This window comes from Chrysemys picta, chromosome 4 (genome assembly GCF_011386835.1).
Source record: "Chrysemys picta bellii isolate R12L10 chromosome 4, ASM1138683v2, whole genome shotgun sequence".
Lineage (NCBI taxonomy): Eukaryota > Metazoa > Chordata > Testudines > Emydidae > Chrysemys > Chrysemys picta.
This window is the reverse complement of record NC_088794.1, coordinates 9,813,044-9,829,408: the sequence shown is the minus strand read 5'-3', so window position 1 is coordinate 9,829,408 and position 16,365 is coordinate 9,813,044. Positions and strand designations below refer to the sequence as shown.

At 55.0% G+C, this 16,365-nt stretch overlaps 1 protein-coding gene across 2 annotated transcripts; it reads left to right on the top strand.

The window, feature by feature from the left end:
* The first annotated feature begins 8,333 nt into the window (after positions 1–8,333).
* On the top strand, positions 8,334–12,046 carry GSTP1 (glutathione S-transferase pi 1). Of its 2 annotated transcripts, none has more exons than XM_065594465.1 (7): positions 8,334–8,603; positions 8,995–9,033; positions 9,543–9,649; positions 10,168–10,255; positions 10,611–10,714; positions 11,508–11,615; positions 11,799–12,046. In XM_065594465.1, the coding sequence occupies exons 1-7, from the start codon at positions 8,597–8,599 to the stop codon at positions 11,985–11,987; spliced, it is 642 nt and encodes a 213-aa protein (XP_065450537.1). In that variant the 5' UTR covers positions 8,334–8,596; the 3' UTR covers positions 11,988–12,046. The 2 variants fall into 2 exon arrangements, with proteins under 2 accessions (XP_065450537.1, XP_005289505.2); XM_005289448.4 differs by lacking the exon at positions 8,334–8,603 and adding an exon at positions 8,743–8,911.
* Positions 12,047–16,365: the final 4,319 nt, after the last annotated feature.

Here is a 16,365-nt window from a genome sequence, read left to right as displayed (position 1 = left end):
CAGTTAAAGCACCAAAAACATGGAACAACTGTTACTTCTAATGGGCTAAGAGGGTCAGCCCTTTGTATGCATTACTTATAGAGGGAATCACTATACAGCCAGGCCAACACCCTGAGTATGTGCAGCAGGACCTACCACTGTTGGGCCTTCACGGAAGATGGCCTGACCAGCACAGGACAGAAAGAAGGAGCAAGATCACCTGCAATTTTAACCTTAAACCATTTATTGAAATTTTGTCAGCCCAAAATTGATGCCTGTGAAATATTGCACAGACTTTTCCGCACAGTGCAACACTCAGGAAAGTTAAGATGAGGGCACCAGGGCTGCCTGCCTTCTCCTTGAACTTAAAGAGTCAAACAGGGAACACACCTGGACTATACAAATCTGTCAAAAGCTTCAAGACGGCTCAAAAGCCTGATGATGAACAGTGTTTGGGAGAAAACTCCTGCAATCTTCTGTGGCGGCCCTGACTCCTGTTGTCAAAACCGAGGCCGCTTCTGAAAGAGAGCGTCCACACAGGGGTTTAAGGCCTTGTAACGTACGTGCGTCAACTTCACTCCCGTAGGGTCACATCGTCTAGACAAGCTCTTAATAAGGGAAATTCAGAGGACGAAAGCCTCTGTTAATTCCTTTGGTTAAAAATGTTTTAACTGGTTTTCCATAGTATCCACACAAATAGGGGGCATTCAGATGCAAATACCTCCCTGTGACATACCAGGGTACAGTTCAGGCCAGTGGGGGGCAGTGTCACCCTTGCCCTGCAACCTTGGGTGCCTTACAAGGCCTTGCTGAAGTAGTTCCCATCTGGGCTGCTCACAAACAGACTCCCATCATGCAAGCCACATCCTGAGTGTCTGTGTGTAACTGCAGCCTGCCAGCTCCACCCTGGCTCTCACCAGCCTTGGTTATATCGCAGGGTGACCCCAACACACTCCCAGTCCTGGATTTCCCCCTAGAAATGTGTGTCCTGAACTGCCCAGCCCTCTCCTGGACAGGACAAATACATTAAATCCATTATTCCTTTAAGGGAACAATATGCCAGCTTATTACCTTAAATAGTTACCCAAAGATTTCAATTTAAACACACTGGATTAGATAAAACAGTAAAACAAGTTTAATAACTACAGAGAGGGAGAGATTTTAAGTGAGTACAAGTAGTGAGCATAGGCGCTGACTCCATGGGTGCTCCCGGGCTGGAGCACCCACGGGGAAAAAATGGTGGGTGCTGAGCACCCACTGGCAGCCCCCCCTCCATCAACACCTCTCCCTCCCCCCAGTGCATCCTGCCTGCTGGGGGGCCCCCACCCATTAGCACCTCCCACCTGCCACGGATCAGCTGTTTCATGGCATCAGGAGACACTGAGGGGGGGGAGTGGAAGGGGGAAGAAAGGGGCAGGGAAGAGGTGGGGCGGGCATTGGGGGAAGGGGTGGAGTGGGGGCAGGGCCTGGGCAGAGCCAGGGGGGAACACCCCCCCCCCCCAGCAGATTAGAAACTCGGCGCCTAAGGTAATGAGACATAAAGGTCAGAAATGGTTACAAGAAAAATAGAGAGAAACTTACTAGTATCTGCTTAAGAAACTACCTCAGTTGCAAAGCAAACTTTCTCACCACATGCTGCAGCAGACCTACTGACAAAACTTTCAGGTCAGGACCCCTACCCTAGTGTCCAATGGCTATTTCAATTGTCTTCTTAGGTGCAGCAAATGAAGTGGGCAGAGAGGGAGGGTGGCTGGGGTGTTTTCCCGGCTTGTTATAGTTCCAGTCCCACTCTTGAAAAACATTTCCAGCCAAGAACCAGGAGTCAAAGAGTTTTTTTTTCCATCTGTTTGAGTTTCCTTTGTTTCCCTTCCTGCTTCATGACTCTGTTTATGGCTTAAATGCAAATAAAGGCAAGCATACATTCCTTTGTTTAGGACAGACCTGTTTGCTGACTTTTGTTTGGGTAGGGCTGGGGGGGAGGGGTTGGAACATCTCTCAAAATCACTATACAGGAAAATCTTATAATTTCCCATACAATGTTGTCACACCTATTTTATCAGGACAATACTGACCAGCAAATTATGAGTTTTCAAACGATACCTCACCAGGCATACTTTGTACAAACATTATTCACAATAATGTGTGGGGTGTGAACACAAGGCTGTATTCCATCATATCCTGATGGCAATGCGGCAGCGTTAGCCACACAATCATTATCCGAGCAATCAAGCTATGAATAACATGTATTGGCTACCCCACTGTAAAAACATTGTGGAGACAAGGCATGTTAGTTTCACCAAAAGACAAACTAGGTGAGGTAAGTGTGACGGGTTCCCCCCAGGGTGCCATCTGGAACTGGGGTACCACTGAGCCCTCTGACCCACCAGCCTGGCCTCCCTCTCTCACTATGCTGCTGTGACAAGCTGCAAAGCCCTCCAGCCTGCACTTTCACCAGCACACACACAGGTAGGGACGCGCCCAGCTGCAGTGACATGCAGACTCTCTATCCAGCCCCTGCAATCAACCAACAACAGAAAGGCTACAGCTAAGACAACTCCCTTTCTTTACAGCTTGGATGCCCCACATCTTTCATGCACCGGCTAAAAATCCCTTCCCCAGTTCAGTCTTTGTTCCTCAGGTGTTTCCAGGAGTCTTCTTAGGTGGGGAGGGCAGAACCACAGATGATCATGTCACTCCCTTTCTTATATAGCTTTAGCCTCTGGCGGGAACCCTTTGTCCCAAACTTCATTTGTGGAAAAATACTGACATCCGAAAGTGGAATCATGTGACTTGGTCACAGGCCCTTACAATAACAGGCATTACTCACCAGTTGACTGGAGTGTCCTCAGAAAGGCTCAGGTGGTGGATAAACATCTCCTAAGACCAATGGTTTTCCCTAGTGGCCCATTACCAGGAATGGGCCCTTCTCATCCAGCTATCTAGACTGAAAGCATCTTGTCTAGTGGCCGCTACCCAGGTCTAACTACATCTGAAATATAGATACATAGTCACTATTCATAACTTCAGATACAAAGTTGATACATGCACACAAATAGGATAATCATATTTGGCAAATCATCACTTCTCCAATGGCACCTCACATGACTTATCTTGTACAAAATGTGTCATAATTATGCCACAATCATATCATAATATCACTGTGAAGAATACGGGGCACGGTGCCACACCTCGCCCCTTAGATCACTGCCAGAGGGTTAGTCACTGACTAATGCGGAGGCAGTATGCCTAATGCCCTCTTTAGGTTTTGGCTCTACAACTCCCAAGTGTTACCAAACATTCTACTGTCACCCAGTTTCTTTTGTGTTTTTTTCCCCAGGTTGCCTGAAAACATTCTTGTGTGTAGCATTGTTAACACAGTGCAGATATCAATATATTTTAGAGTGTAGGTGTCTTGGCATTTAGCTACCCATGCCATGAGATAGTGTGCCTCAGTTTCCCCTTCCACACAGCAGACTGGGTTTGTTATGCTTTTTCTGCTGTGCCAAGCTCTAATCCTGTTTACAGGTATTAGTTGAGAAGCAGTATCCTTATAGGACTTCCCTGATTCCACTCCTGGCATGTTCAAAAGTTCTTCCCCACAATCATACATGTTACACCTTTTCAAAGGATTCAATATAACCAACAAACTGTGTATTATGAAACTTAACAGTACCAGCAAACTCATGACAGGGAGGTGTTTCCAAGTACCATGCCTTCTGTTTAAACAGTCTGGTTTGTTTAATTCTCATTGTTTTTTTCCAACTGCTCCCTGAACCACAGCAGGTGTTCAGATACTGGTCTTTCTTCCCAGTTAGTGTTTTTTTCCAGTGTCCCCTTCAGTAGGGTGTGATATGATCCCCGGGGTGCAGCCTGGGACTGTGAGACCGCTGTTCCCCCTTAACGCTCTCCAGCCTAGGCTGTCTCTCACAATGCTTTGCTAGTGACCAGCAGCAAACCCCTCCAGGTGCTGTGATCACTCGGCCCAATAGCAAGTGGAGCCCCACACCCAGCTAGATTGCATGAATGCTCCCAGAGCCACTCATGAATCACACAGAGAAAGGCACTAGCCAAATCCCCCCAGCTCCCAGCACTGTATCTCAGGAATATACCTTCTTGCACTGCTCAAGGTAGGCAGTGCAAATTTATGAAGTGGTTCACCACTTCATCAATGGAAAGTGGCTATACACCAGCCTTTGCAAAACCGGAGCAGATTTGCCTACACACTTCCTACAAACTCACTGGTAAAGATAAACAGTAAAACAAGTTTATTGACTGCAAAAGAGATTTTAAGTGATAGGGAAAAAGTCAGAGAGTTACCAAAAGAAATAAAATATAGCCAGGCAGTCTGAACTCTCAACCCTATTAGACTGGGCAACAACTAGATTCAGCAGTTTTTCTCACCCCACTGCATATTGCAGTTCATAGTGCACAGATTTCACCCTTGAAATCTGGGCCAGTCCCCTCAGCTGGAGTCTTCAGAGTGTCCTTGTTGCTTGCAGTATCAGTGGGGTGGGAGAAAGGCCAAGCATGGGCCCCCTGTGGTCGATTTTATACTCTGAGTCCTATGTGCTTGGGGAGTACAAGTCCAGGCACATCTGGGGTGGGAGGGGAGCATTGCTGAGTCCCCAGGCAATGTTGAGCAATTCTCCTAGTGGGGCCTCATGCAGGTGAGTCATTGCATTGTAGCCCCCTTGCTATGGTTGTTGCTATGGTACAATGGTTGCTGATGGTTGTTTGACACCCGCCCAGGGGGTTGGTTACTTTTCTTCCTGTTGCCTCTCAGGAGCTGATATCTGCCTGATTCCCCAATTTACAGCATGTTTTAGTGACCACCATACAACACAATTCTCATAACTTCATATGCATTAACGATACACATATGGAGAGAGAAATGACTTTCAGCAAGTCATAACCTTTCCCCTGGTACCTTACAAGGCATGTTTTATATGTAAGATCACCATTATATAAAAATGAGGAATATGGGGGTTCCAGGACACACCCCCAAGGTATAGAATGTCACAAAGGGTTCTCAGTTATATATGTCTTTGGGGTTTTGGTGAGGCAAGGGTGTGAGGGGACCTTGCATTGTGTCTCCCCTCTGTGGAGCTGCATTTGATCTCCAGGGTTATGCCCATGCAAAAAAATCCGCACCCCCGCTCCTAGGATTTCCTTGTGATTTACCCTCCCAGCACCGGGACTTTCCCCACCCTCTTTTCCTAGAGGGCTGTGATCCTCCAGCAGCTTTTCCTTTGCTGCTTGCTATATCTTACCCACCCAGGAAATTGTTTCCTCCTCCCCTTGCTCAGGTGGGTCATTAGCATTTTCACTGACACTCAAGTCTTTAGTAGGATTCTCATCCTGTCTTAAAGAGACAGAGTTAGTTTCCACAAGTACATCAGGAACACCATTTTGCAAAAGTGGGACCTGGATTGGGGTATCCTCTGTCACCCCTCTCATTATCCCCAAGAGGTCTGTTGTGTGACTGCTCCACTCTGGGAGATCAGTTACACAGTTCCCTCTTAAAACCTGAGCCACAGGTTGGGTGCCTGGCTGCAGAGAAACTGACCTGGCATTTCTCTCCTGGGCAAACCCCTCCCGCCATGTGATCAGTGAGGACACATCCCTGTACTCCCACTAATTTCTTTTCAGTTTCCTCCTCTGACCCCCCCCCCAAACACGCACCTCTGTGCTCTCTAGAGTGGGATCTATCCCCTATCCAGCTGTGATGAGCTCACAGCTAACAGCCTGAACAGTTCTTTCACAGGCAGGCACTACACCCTCCTCCTCCTCTCGGAGTTGGGTTTGCCTCCAGCTACAGAGTCAATGGAACCCTCACCCACCAAAGTGGTCTCTACAATTCCACCACCCTCCGCTGGGCTTCCCTCTAGGACACATCTCCCTATGCATGTGAGGTCTGTCCCTTGCTTATCTGCAGCCAGCAACCCCTGGACAGTTTTCTCACTGGCAGGCAACACCACCCTGACCTCCTTTCTGGGGGAAATGCTGCCTTCAGATACCGTGCGAGAGCTGGTCTCAACCACACTCACCCCGGAAGCATACAGTTCCTCACTGCTGCAGAGGAATTAAAGAGACACTCTCCCTTAGTGCAGCAGTACCTGAGACTTTATCCTTTTCCTCTGGGGTTTCAGCTTAATACGCAAATGATTACACTTTTTTAAAAAATGTACAATCCTTTTTTTCAATAAATCTTTTATGTGGTTCTGCTTCTTTCGCAAGTTTAGTTGCTGCTCTCTCTCTCTCTCTCTCTCTCTCCCCCCCCTCCACGGCTAATTTCTGGATCTTAATTTCTTTGTCTTCCTCTATCTGTTTCAGTTCCAAAACACTCTGGTGTGCGGCTTCCTGCCTTGCATTCTGTGCTTTCATGACTTGCTTCTGGGCTTCAATTACTTTTTTTCTGTAATTCTTTTATCTCCAACAGTCTTTGGGGTTCTCCCTCTTTTTCTTCTGCCTGCACTCTGCACAGCTCCAAATTCACAATGGTTTCACTATTTTCACTTATCTTGCTGCTTTTCTGTCCCTACCTCCCTTGCCTGAAATAAGCAAACAGAAAATAACAACCGGTAACCTCTTTGACTAATCTCAAGCCACTACACTTAAACTCCCACTTAAAATCACCACCCATGTATGAAGTGCAAATCTCACTCAGAGCAACAAGCCGCGCATATCACCCTGCTTGACCATGCCACTGTGACGGGTTCCCGCAGGGGTGCACCTGGAACTGAAGTACCACTGAGCTCTCTGACCCACCAGCCTGGGCTCCCTCTCTCACTATGCTATGGTGACAAGCTGCAAAGCCCTCCAGCCTGAACTTTCACTAGCATTCACACAAGTAGGGACACATCCAGATGCAGTACATGCAGGCTCTTTATCCGGCCCCTGCAATCAACCAACAACAGAAAGGCTACAGCTAAGGCAACTCCCAGCTCCCCAGGCACGCACCCCCATGGGAGTAAAACCCCAAAATAATACCGTCACGTGCTGCACAGGGAACTGTACAGTGTAAGCTCATAAAGTTCACCCCCTCCCTCAATGTGGAGAAGAACATGCAACAGCCTTTGCCCCTTGAGCTAGGATTCTCATACACTTCATTCCAACTCACTGCTTTAGACAAAGCAAAAACAAGTTTATTAACGACAAACGATAGATTTTAATTGATTATAAGGGCTAGCAAACAGATCAAAGCAGATTCCCTAGCAATGAACAAAAAACACAAACTAAGCTTGGTATACGAAATAGATTGGATATGAACAGCCGATTCTCACACTAACTTATGGTACAAGTGGGCTGCAGATTCTTAAGGAGCAAGCTGCCCTTTCTTGCACAGGCTAGAAACCCCTTTAGCCTGGATCCAGCACTTCCCCCAGTTCAATCTTTGTTCCTTAGATATTTCCAGGAGTTTTCTTAGGTGGGGAGTGAATAACCGCAGATGATGCCACTTCCTGCGTAATAGAGCTTTAGCAGATGGCGGGAACCCTTTGTCCCAAACTCAGTTTGTGGAAAAACACGGACATCCCAAGATGGAGTCTGGAATCATGTGACCTGGTCACATGCGCTTGCATACCTGCTGAGTCATAACAGGCATTACTCACCGGTTGTCTGGAGTGTCCTCAGAAAGGCTCAGGTGGTGGATAAACATCTCCTAAGACCGATTGTTTTCCCTAATGGCCCATTACCAGGAATGGGCCCTTCTCATCCAGCTATCTAGACTGAAAGCATCTTGTCTAGTGGCCGCTACCCAGGTGTAACTACATCTGAAATACAGAGGCATAGTCACTATCATAACTTCAGATACAAAACTGATACATGCACACAAATAGGATAATCATATTTGGCAAATCATCACTTCTCCAATGACACCTCACATGACTTATCTTGTACAAAATGTGTCATAATTATGCCATAATCGTATCATAATATCAGCAGGAAGAAAAAAAAAACTTTTGTAGTGACAATAGCCCACCTTAATTGATTAGTCTCATTACAGTTGGTATGGCAACACCCATTGTTTCATGTTCTCTGTGTATATATAACTTCCTACTGTATTTTCCACTGCATGCATCGGGGTTTAGCCCACGAAAGCTTACGTCCAAATAAATGTGTTAGTCTCTAAGGTGCCACAAGGACTCCTGTTCTTTTTGCGGATACAGACTAACACGGCTGCTACTCTGAAACCTGAAAAAGTTTGGACACCAAGCCAGGAAATCACTCAGCCTGGACGTCATATGATGCCAAAGAATAACCCTGGGTATTAAAAAAGTAAAATACAATTAAAAAAAGAACAAAAATGTGGAATGACAAAGGCAGGTTGCCAGGCAAACAGGAAGTGCTGCCCTAGAATCAGTGTGATCGCTGCCTGGAGCGATGAGCAAAGTAGGAACAGCCATTCCCCGGTAGTCACAAGACACCCTGGGGCCTCCAGCTGCACAACGGGAACGGAGGTCCAGGACGATGGGCTACGAGTAATGAAAAGCACATTCTCGGAAATCAGTAGTGCCAGGGCGTGAACCCGCGGGGACAGCGGCTCACAGCCGGAGCAGCGGCTAGGACAGAACAGCGCCGAGCTTTGCAGACCCAGAGCCGGAGTGGGGAGTTGGAAATGTCTGGCGAGTGTATTTTTTTTAGGGGGGGGGGATGTAAACTATGTCACGGACTCCAGTCTCCCGTAGCAGCGCCATGCACGGCGGGCAGGCGTTGGCCAGCCTGGCGCTTTAAGACCAGAGCCTGGGAAGCGGATTAGGCGCTGCACAGTCCCCGCCCAGCAGCAAATTCCGCCCCCCTGGCTGGGGAGGGGGCGGGGGCCTGTCCGTCTGCTTTTAAGGCACTGGGGGGCAGGTGACTCAGCACTTTCCTGGCTCCCTTTAACCCCGGGCGGGATCCATCTGCTCCGCAGCTGCAGCGAGAGAGACCGAGAGTGAGTCCGAGGAGCCCTGGGGTGTGTCCCCCGCCCCGTCCCAGACCCCGCACCCCGCTAACTCCGCTCTGTTCTCTCCGCAGTGCCTGGGCCCTTCACCATCACCTACTTCCCCGTGCGCGGTGAGTGCTGGGGGGGCACAGCCAGCCGGGGGGGGCTCGATCCGGACCTGCAGCCCCTGCTCTCCCCCCCCCCCCCCAGCCGGCCAGTGCCCCTCGCTCCTGACCCACAGCCCCTGCTAGCCCAGCCCTGGGCTCCCCCTCCCAGCCCTGCCGGTGCCCCTCACTCCTGACCTATAACCCCTGCTAGCCCAGCCCTGGGCTCCCCCACAACCCCCATCCTCTCTAGCTCTACTGGTGCCCTGGGTGCAGAGAGCAGCGCTGGCTGGGGGTGTCTGTTCTGCCCGATCTCTGCCCTGTGGGGGCTGGGTGGTGGGGGGGCGTGGGGCAGGGGCGTCCATGACACTGGGGGCTGGGTGGTGAGGAGGATGGAGATGCCCGTGCCCTGGGGAGCTGCGGGGGGGATGGGATTGGAGGGGTCTGTCTATGCCCAGGAGGGCTGCTGGGGGCACTGGAGGGGTCGGTCTGTGCCCGGGGGCAGCCAGTGAGGGTCTGCCCATCCCGTGGCGCAGGGCGCTGCGAGGCCGTGCGGATGCTGCTGAGCGACCAGGGGCAGGAGTGGCAGGAGGATGTAGTGACCATGGACCTGTGGCAGAAGGGAGAGCTCAAGAAATCCTGTGTGAGTGAAACCCCTGGAGGTGGCTGGCACTGAGCGGCAGGGGGGGAGTCCCTGAGTGGAGTGGGGGAGGTGAGGGGAGTGACCCTGCAGGGGAGAGGAGAGGGGATCCCCTGCTGGGGGATGGGGGGAAGTGACCCTGTGGGGATGGGGGAATCCCAGGGGAGGTGGGGGGGGCATCTCAGGGGAGATTGTGGATGTGACCCCATGGGAGTGGGGAGGGGGTACCGGGGGAGATGGCAGGTGTGGGGGAACCCTTGGGGGGGAGAGGCATGATCCCGTGGTGGGGTGGGGAGGGGGGATCCTCAGGGGAGATGGGGGCATGACCCCCTGGCGGGGTGAGGAGGGGGATCCCAGCAGAGGTTGGAGCACTGGTTCAGAGTCCCCTCCCCCGATGGCTTTCTGGCCCATCTTTTGCCCCGCTGGGGTGGCTGCTCTGCTGTGTCTGTCCGTCCGTCCCACGGCCTCACCCTGTCGGCCCAGTCTGGGGCTTGTGACTCCTCACCTTGTGCTCCTTGCAGCTGTTCGGGCAGCTGCCCAAGTTTCGGGATGGCGACTTAACCCTGTACCAGTCCAACGCCTTCCTGCGGCACCTGGCCAGGACCTATGGTACGGCTGGGGGAGGGAGGGACTGGGCAGCTGGGGGGAGTTGGGTGTAGGGGGGCTCCCTGTGCTGGCCACAGCTCTCCTCTGACAGTGCTATATGGGAAGGAGCTTGGGGAGGTAGGGCTGGGTGTAGGGAGCAGGTGTGGGGAGGGGAATGGGAGGAGGAGGTCTCCCCTGCTGATGGTGGCTCTGGCGGGGCTCTAGGGGCAGGACCAGCGGGTGGCAGGGCTGTGGGTAGGGGGAGGTCACCCCCTGCTGATGGTGGCTCTGGCGGGGCTCTAGGGGCAGGACCAGTGGCTGGCAGGGCTGGGGGTAGCGGGAGGTCTCCCCCTGCTGATGGTGGCTCTTGGTCTGGCAGGGCTCTACGGAAAGGACCAGCGGGAGGCGGCGTTGCTGGACATGGTGAATGACGGGGTGGAAGATCTGCGCCTCAAATATATCCAGCTCATCTACCAGAACTACGTGAGCCGAGGCCGGAGGGAGGAGTGGGGTCAGGAGGGGGCAGCTCCAGCACTGGGGGATAGGCCTGGGGGGTGGGGGTGGCTCCTGCGCTTGGAGGCAGGAGTGGGCCCCATTGCAGTGAGGGCAGGGTTGACTTTGGCGCTAGGATGGGGAGTGAGGGCATGGGCCCAGCGTTGGGGACAGGCCCCATTGTGGTGCGGGTGGGTCCAGTGCTAGGACAGGTCTTGGTGGGGGTGGGTCCAGCTGAGGATGGGCCCTGTCGTGTTCGGGGGTGGGTCCAGCACTAGGATAGGTTGTGGTGGGGGCAGGGCCGGCTTTTTTGCTGCCCCAGGCAAAAAAAAACCGGCGGCCAGAGCGCATGGAGGGCAGTCAAGGGGGCTTGCAGGGGGGTGAAGGGCGGCACGCGCCCGCTCCCTCCGCCCATGGGCAGCCTTCCGGCCTTGGGGTGCCTCTCCTGGCTGGGCAGGGAGAGCCCCCAGGGGCTGCAGGAGGTGCTGGCTCAGCCGCTCCTTTAAAGGCGGCTCGGCCCGGCTGGGCTCAGAGCGGCGCGGGAGGCGGAGGCTGGTGCAGGCGGGGGGGAGTGGCATGTCCCGGGGAGCCCGGCGGCACAGTGAGCGGCGGGGATCGCTAGTTCATGCCCCTGCAGGGCTGGCTGCCCCAAAATTGGCCAGAATGCCGCCCCTTACAATGTGCCGCCCCAGGCACGTGCTTTCTCGTCTGGTGCCTGGAGCCGGCCCTGGGTGGGGGTGGGTTCCTGGGGGAGCAGCTGGGCCCTGACCCCTGTCTCCCGCAGGAGAACGGTAAAGCGGCCTATGTGGAGGCACTGCCAGTGCAGCTGCGCCCCTTTGAAACCCTGCTGTCCCAGAACCGCGCCGGCAAGGCCTTCATCGTCGGAGATCAGGTGAGTGTGTTTGGGGCGGGGGCTGTCTCCCCACTCCTGCCCCCCACGGTGGCTGGGGTATCTGTCCATCAGTCTCCTCCTTCCCAGGTGACCAGGGTCTTACTGTCCCTGGCCCTGAAACCGATGGGTCTCCTCAGCTGCCTGGGGGCATGGCCATGTGCTGATTCTGCCCTCTCTCCCCAGATCTCTTTTGCAGACTATAACCTGGTGGAGCTGTTGCGGAACCACCTGGTGCTGGCACCCGGCTGCCTGGCCTCCTGCCCTCTGCTGGCCGCTTATGTGGAGCGGGTGAGTGCCCGGCCCCGCCTGCGCACCTACCTGGAGTCGGCCGCCCACCGCGACCGGCCCATCAATGGCAATGGCAAGCAGTGACCCCCATGGATGGACGGAGGGGGCACTCCCGTGGCTCAATAAACAGCTCCCAGACCAGACCCCTGTGTGTTGTTGGGGGGCAGGGGGGAGTTGATGTTTAATGCATGAGAGAGGAAACCCATTTCCAGTCCCGGAAGCAGCCCCACACACGGCTCCAGCAGGCACCTGTTGCCCAGGGCTCAAGGACCCTGCTGGGACCTGGGTCCCATGGTGCTGCTGTTGTGTGCAGCTCGGGGGCAGGAGTGGGGCAGTGTTACCCAGGCACATGGGCTACCTCCTCCCAGAGCCCCAGTGCTACTCTGCTTGGTGGCTGTGCCCAAGATGGGACATTGCCCAGGGGAGAGATGCAGCCACCTCTGTGGGGGGATGTGCAGGAGCCACTGGGGCCAGTGCCCTGACCCAGAGTGGTGCCCATAATGTGCCCTGCACTTATCCTGCCCTGTTCCATCAGGCCAGGCTCTGCCGGGGGCAGGCTGTGTTGCCAGCTGCATGCCCACAAGCATGGAAACACCAGCCCTGAGGGCTCAGGGTGAGGCAGGGCAAACTCCCCTCCAAAGGGATCCAGGGTGGGGAGAGGCAGGGCGGAGCACACCTTAGGGCAGGTCACCCTCTGCAGGAGCTGGGGCTGCTTCAGCAGGTCCTCAGCCCCTAAAATCTAATTCTTTCAGTCTAAATGAAAAGGCTGTTTGTCTGCCTCCCCTCAGCCCTTGGTGCCAGCGGGGCTATCCGCATTGTACCAGGGAGGGGTGGAACTCAGGTGTCCGGGGTCCTGGCCCCCTGCCCTAACCCACTAGACTCCACCCACCCTTTGAGGGCTGGGGATAGAATCCAGGCAGCCCCAGAGTGGGTGTGTGATTCCTCCATGGGACCCACCCTTGGCCTGGCCTGGCGTGGCCCCATGGGCGGTTGGCAGCCCCTGTGTCACAGATCCCCACGATCAGCGCTAGGCCCCAGCGTTTACACTGTCCTGTGGAGGAGCCCTTCAGTGCGCCAGGGCCCCCACTCTTCCTGCAGGGCTGGCCACGTGGCCTCAGCGGCAGAGCCTCTGGGCTCCACCCTCCTTCACCCGGCGAGCTCTGCCTAGCGTGTCCCACTGAGCCGTACCCCTAGAGAGACCTGGCCGCTCTTCGGGGGCTCCGACACCCCAGCCCCTGTTTGCAGTGACAGCCGGCAGCATTGTCAAACCGGTTCCACGGCCCAGCGAGGCCCTAGGTCAGCAGGAAGACCCGAGGGTTAAAGCATCATCCATTCTGGTCGAGCCACAATTCACCAGCCAAGCCCAACCCTGCCCCTAAAGCCATCCTGAACCTGCCCCCAACCTCACCCAAACTCCATGTTCAGACTGTGCCTCTGACTTCCTTCTTTCCTCAGTTCCCAGAAGAGAGCCCCCCCGGCTTCCTCCAGCAGCTAACCTTTCTCCCCCACCTCCCAGCGCAGTCCTTCCTTCAGCCTCCCTGCTGAGAGGCTGCAAAATCCTTCCACTGGGGCGCGGGTTGCTAGGTGTCCCGGTCCTCGTGACTGGATTTCCCATTGTCTCCTCACGTTTTCCGCTGATATGGGTCGGCCTCACTGGTCCTTTAATGATCCACTCAGACAGCTAGGCAACCCTCCTGCCACGTCTCTTAGCCTGCCCTGAAAGCAAACTTCATCCTGTTTCCCCCAGTGGGTAGCCACATGCAAACTACGGGGTAAACTGAGGCACACAGAGGATTCATAAAAAAAAATTACAAAGAATTCCCCCTTTGTCACAGCATGTCTCCCTGTTTTCAGCCACTGCTGCCCCTGGGCATCTCTCATCTAGGCTGGCTGCCAAGGGGAGGAGCTGGGTGGGAGCTGGAGTTGCTGGTGAAGCATAGACAGACCCCAGCCCGCTAGGACAGGCTCCCCTGGCACACGGTCAGTACTGCTCTATGAGCAGGTCTGGTTTGCGGGGGGGGGGGGGGGGGGGGAGGGCAATTTCCATAGCAGGACTGGCACTCCCAGCCAGGGGTCCCATTGCCCGGTGTGGTGAGAGAATTGTCACTGTGGATGTGCCGTGGTGCTGGGATCCCCTTCCTCCCGCATCCGTTCCCACTGCTCCGTCTCACTGCACAGGGCACATAACCCTCCCCTTCCCTAAGGTGGGGGGGTCCTTGGTCACAGCCACCCCAGAGGGATCTGAGAGGCGTGGTGCCCTTTCCTCTTCCCAGCCATATGGAATGGGGTTGTCATGGGGAGGGGAGGGGATGCAGCCACCCAAGAGACTCCCCATGGGGACCCCAAGGCCAGGGGATCTTCCCTCCAATGGGAAAAGGTGGAAGGAGGAGCTGCTGTGGGCCATGCCCAGGGACCATGCCAGCCCCGGGGATGGTGCTAGGGGACTGAGAGATGGAGAGGCCAGATGGGCCCATTGGCTCAGCCGCTTCCCCTGTACTGAGCCCTGTGACTGGTGTTTGACCAAAGCATCGTCCCGAAAGGCTCCAGCCTGGCTCTGAAGACAGCAGTGATGGAGCCTCCTCCCTGGCCCTCAGGAGTTTGCTCCAGGGGTTCCTCCCCTGCACTGTTGGACATTTGTGCCTCCTTTCTAAGGGGAACGTGCCTGGCTCCATTGCCCAGCCACTGGGTCTGGCCCCGCCTCTCTCCGCTAGATCGAAGAGCCCTTTTGTACCTGGTATTCCCTCTCCCTGAAGGGACTTCACCCCTGTTATCGAGTCACCTCTCAGGCGTGGGTTTGAGAAGCTGGGCAGATTGAGCTCTGTCAGTCCCTCCCTGTCAGGCGTTTTCGCCAGCCCTCGAATCATTTTGGTGATTCTCTGCCCCCTCTCCAATTGTTTTCAACATCCGTTTTAAAACCTGGCCCCCAGAACTGGACGCAGCATCCCAGTGTGGGTCTCCCCAGTGCCAGACGCAGAGATAAATCCAACTCCGTGCTCCTGCTCACCGCTCCCGTGTTTATATAGCCCAGGGTTGCACCAGCCCTTTTTAGCCACAGCATCGCACCGGGAGCGGACGACAGGACGTTTGGCCCTGGGACAGGGCCGGCTCCAGGTTTTCTGCCGCCCCAAGCAGCAAAAAAAAAAAAAAAAAAAGTTGCGGCAGCGCGATCGCGCCGCTCCACTCTTTGGCGGCAACATACGTGTCGCCCCAATAGCGGCCGGAGTGCCGCCCCTTGGTATTGGCCGCCCCAAGCACCTGCTTCTTTAGCTGGTGGCTGGAGCCAGCCCTGCCCTGTGATGATTTTAGGGCCTCATCTGGACAGGTGATGGTGGGACACTGTTGCTATGGAAAGCATAAATACCCTCCTGTCTGTGCCCCACTGTCTAGCAGAACTGTGTCCCAGCCCAGGACAATGGGGAATGCTCAGATCATAACAGGACTGGCTAAGGGGGTTGCTGGACAAAGACACTTCCTTCCTCCCTGGCTGTGCTGTGCTGGGGGCAGTGGGAAATCACCAAAAAGACCCAAGTGTTGGTGGGGGGCGGGTACATTAAACAGACCCCCGGGGAGCTGGGGTGAGACGCAGGAAGTTTGGGCAGGACAGAGGGTGCAGACAGCCACGCGAGGGGAGCTGAGCTGGGGGAGAAAGCGCCAAATGGCAGCAGACAAATTCTGCTCTGTAGCACAAGGGCCTGGCTGGCCCACAGGAATTTGACCCTAGCCCAAGAATGTGCCTGAGTGGGGAGGATGCTGTGGCAGGGAAATGCTCGGCAAGGTTGTTGTTGTCTGACTATTGTGCTGTTCAAGGGACGCCATGGGGGAGACTCAAAGGGGCTGCGTGTGTCTCTGTTTCACATACCGCAGGCCTCTGGGAACCCAGCCGGCTCACCCCTTCGGTGGAGTGCTGGGAGAGTAGGGTTGCCAGGCGTCCGGTTTTCGACCCGAACGCCCAGTCGAAAAGGGAGCCTGGCAGCTCCGGTTGGCACCGCTGACTGGGCCGTAAAAAGTCTGGTCAGTGGCGCAGTAGGGCTAAGGCAGGCTCCCTGCCTGCCCTGGCTCCCGCACAGCTCCCAGAAGCTGTCGGCATGTCTGGCCCCTAGGCACAGGGGTGTTCAGGGAAGCTCCCCGCGCTGCCCCCACCCTGAGAGCCACCCCCACAGCTCCCATTGGCCAATGGGAGCTGCAGGGGCGATACCTGCAGGCATGGGCAGTGCACACTGTGCAGAGCCACCTGGCAGCACCTCCACTGAGGGGCCAGAGCTGGACATGCCGGCCGCTTGTGGGCGCAGCGCAAGGCCAGGGCAGGCAGGGCAGCGCTGCCGAATGGGAGTCGCCTGAGGTAAGTGCTGCCTGGCCAGAGACCACACCCCGAACTCCCTGCCCCACCTCCCACACCCTAACTCCCTCCCAGACCCTGCACCCCCACCCCAATCCCCTCTCCCAAGTCGGAACCCCTTCACAT

Bases quoted from the DNA above. Each gene is read 5' to 3' on its own strand.
- GSTP1 (XM_065594465.1), top strand. The intron at 9,650-10,167 runs GTGAGTGAAACC...TGCTCCTTGCAG, and splicing joins GAGAGCTCAAGAAATCCTGT to CTGTTCGGGCAGCTGCCCAA. The intron at 10,715-11,507 runs GTGAGCCGAGGC...TGTCTCCCGCAG, and splicing joins AGCTCATCTACCAGAACTAC to GAGAACGGTAAAGCGGCCTA.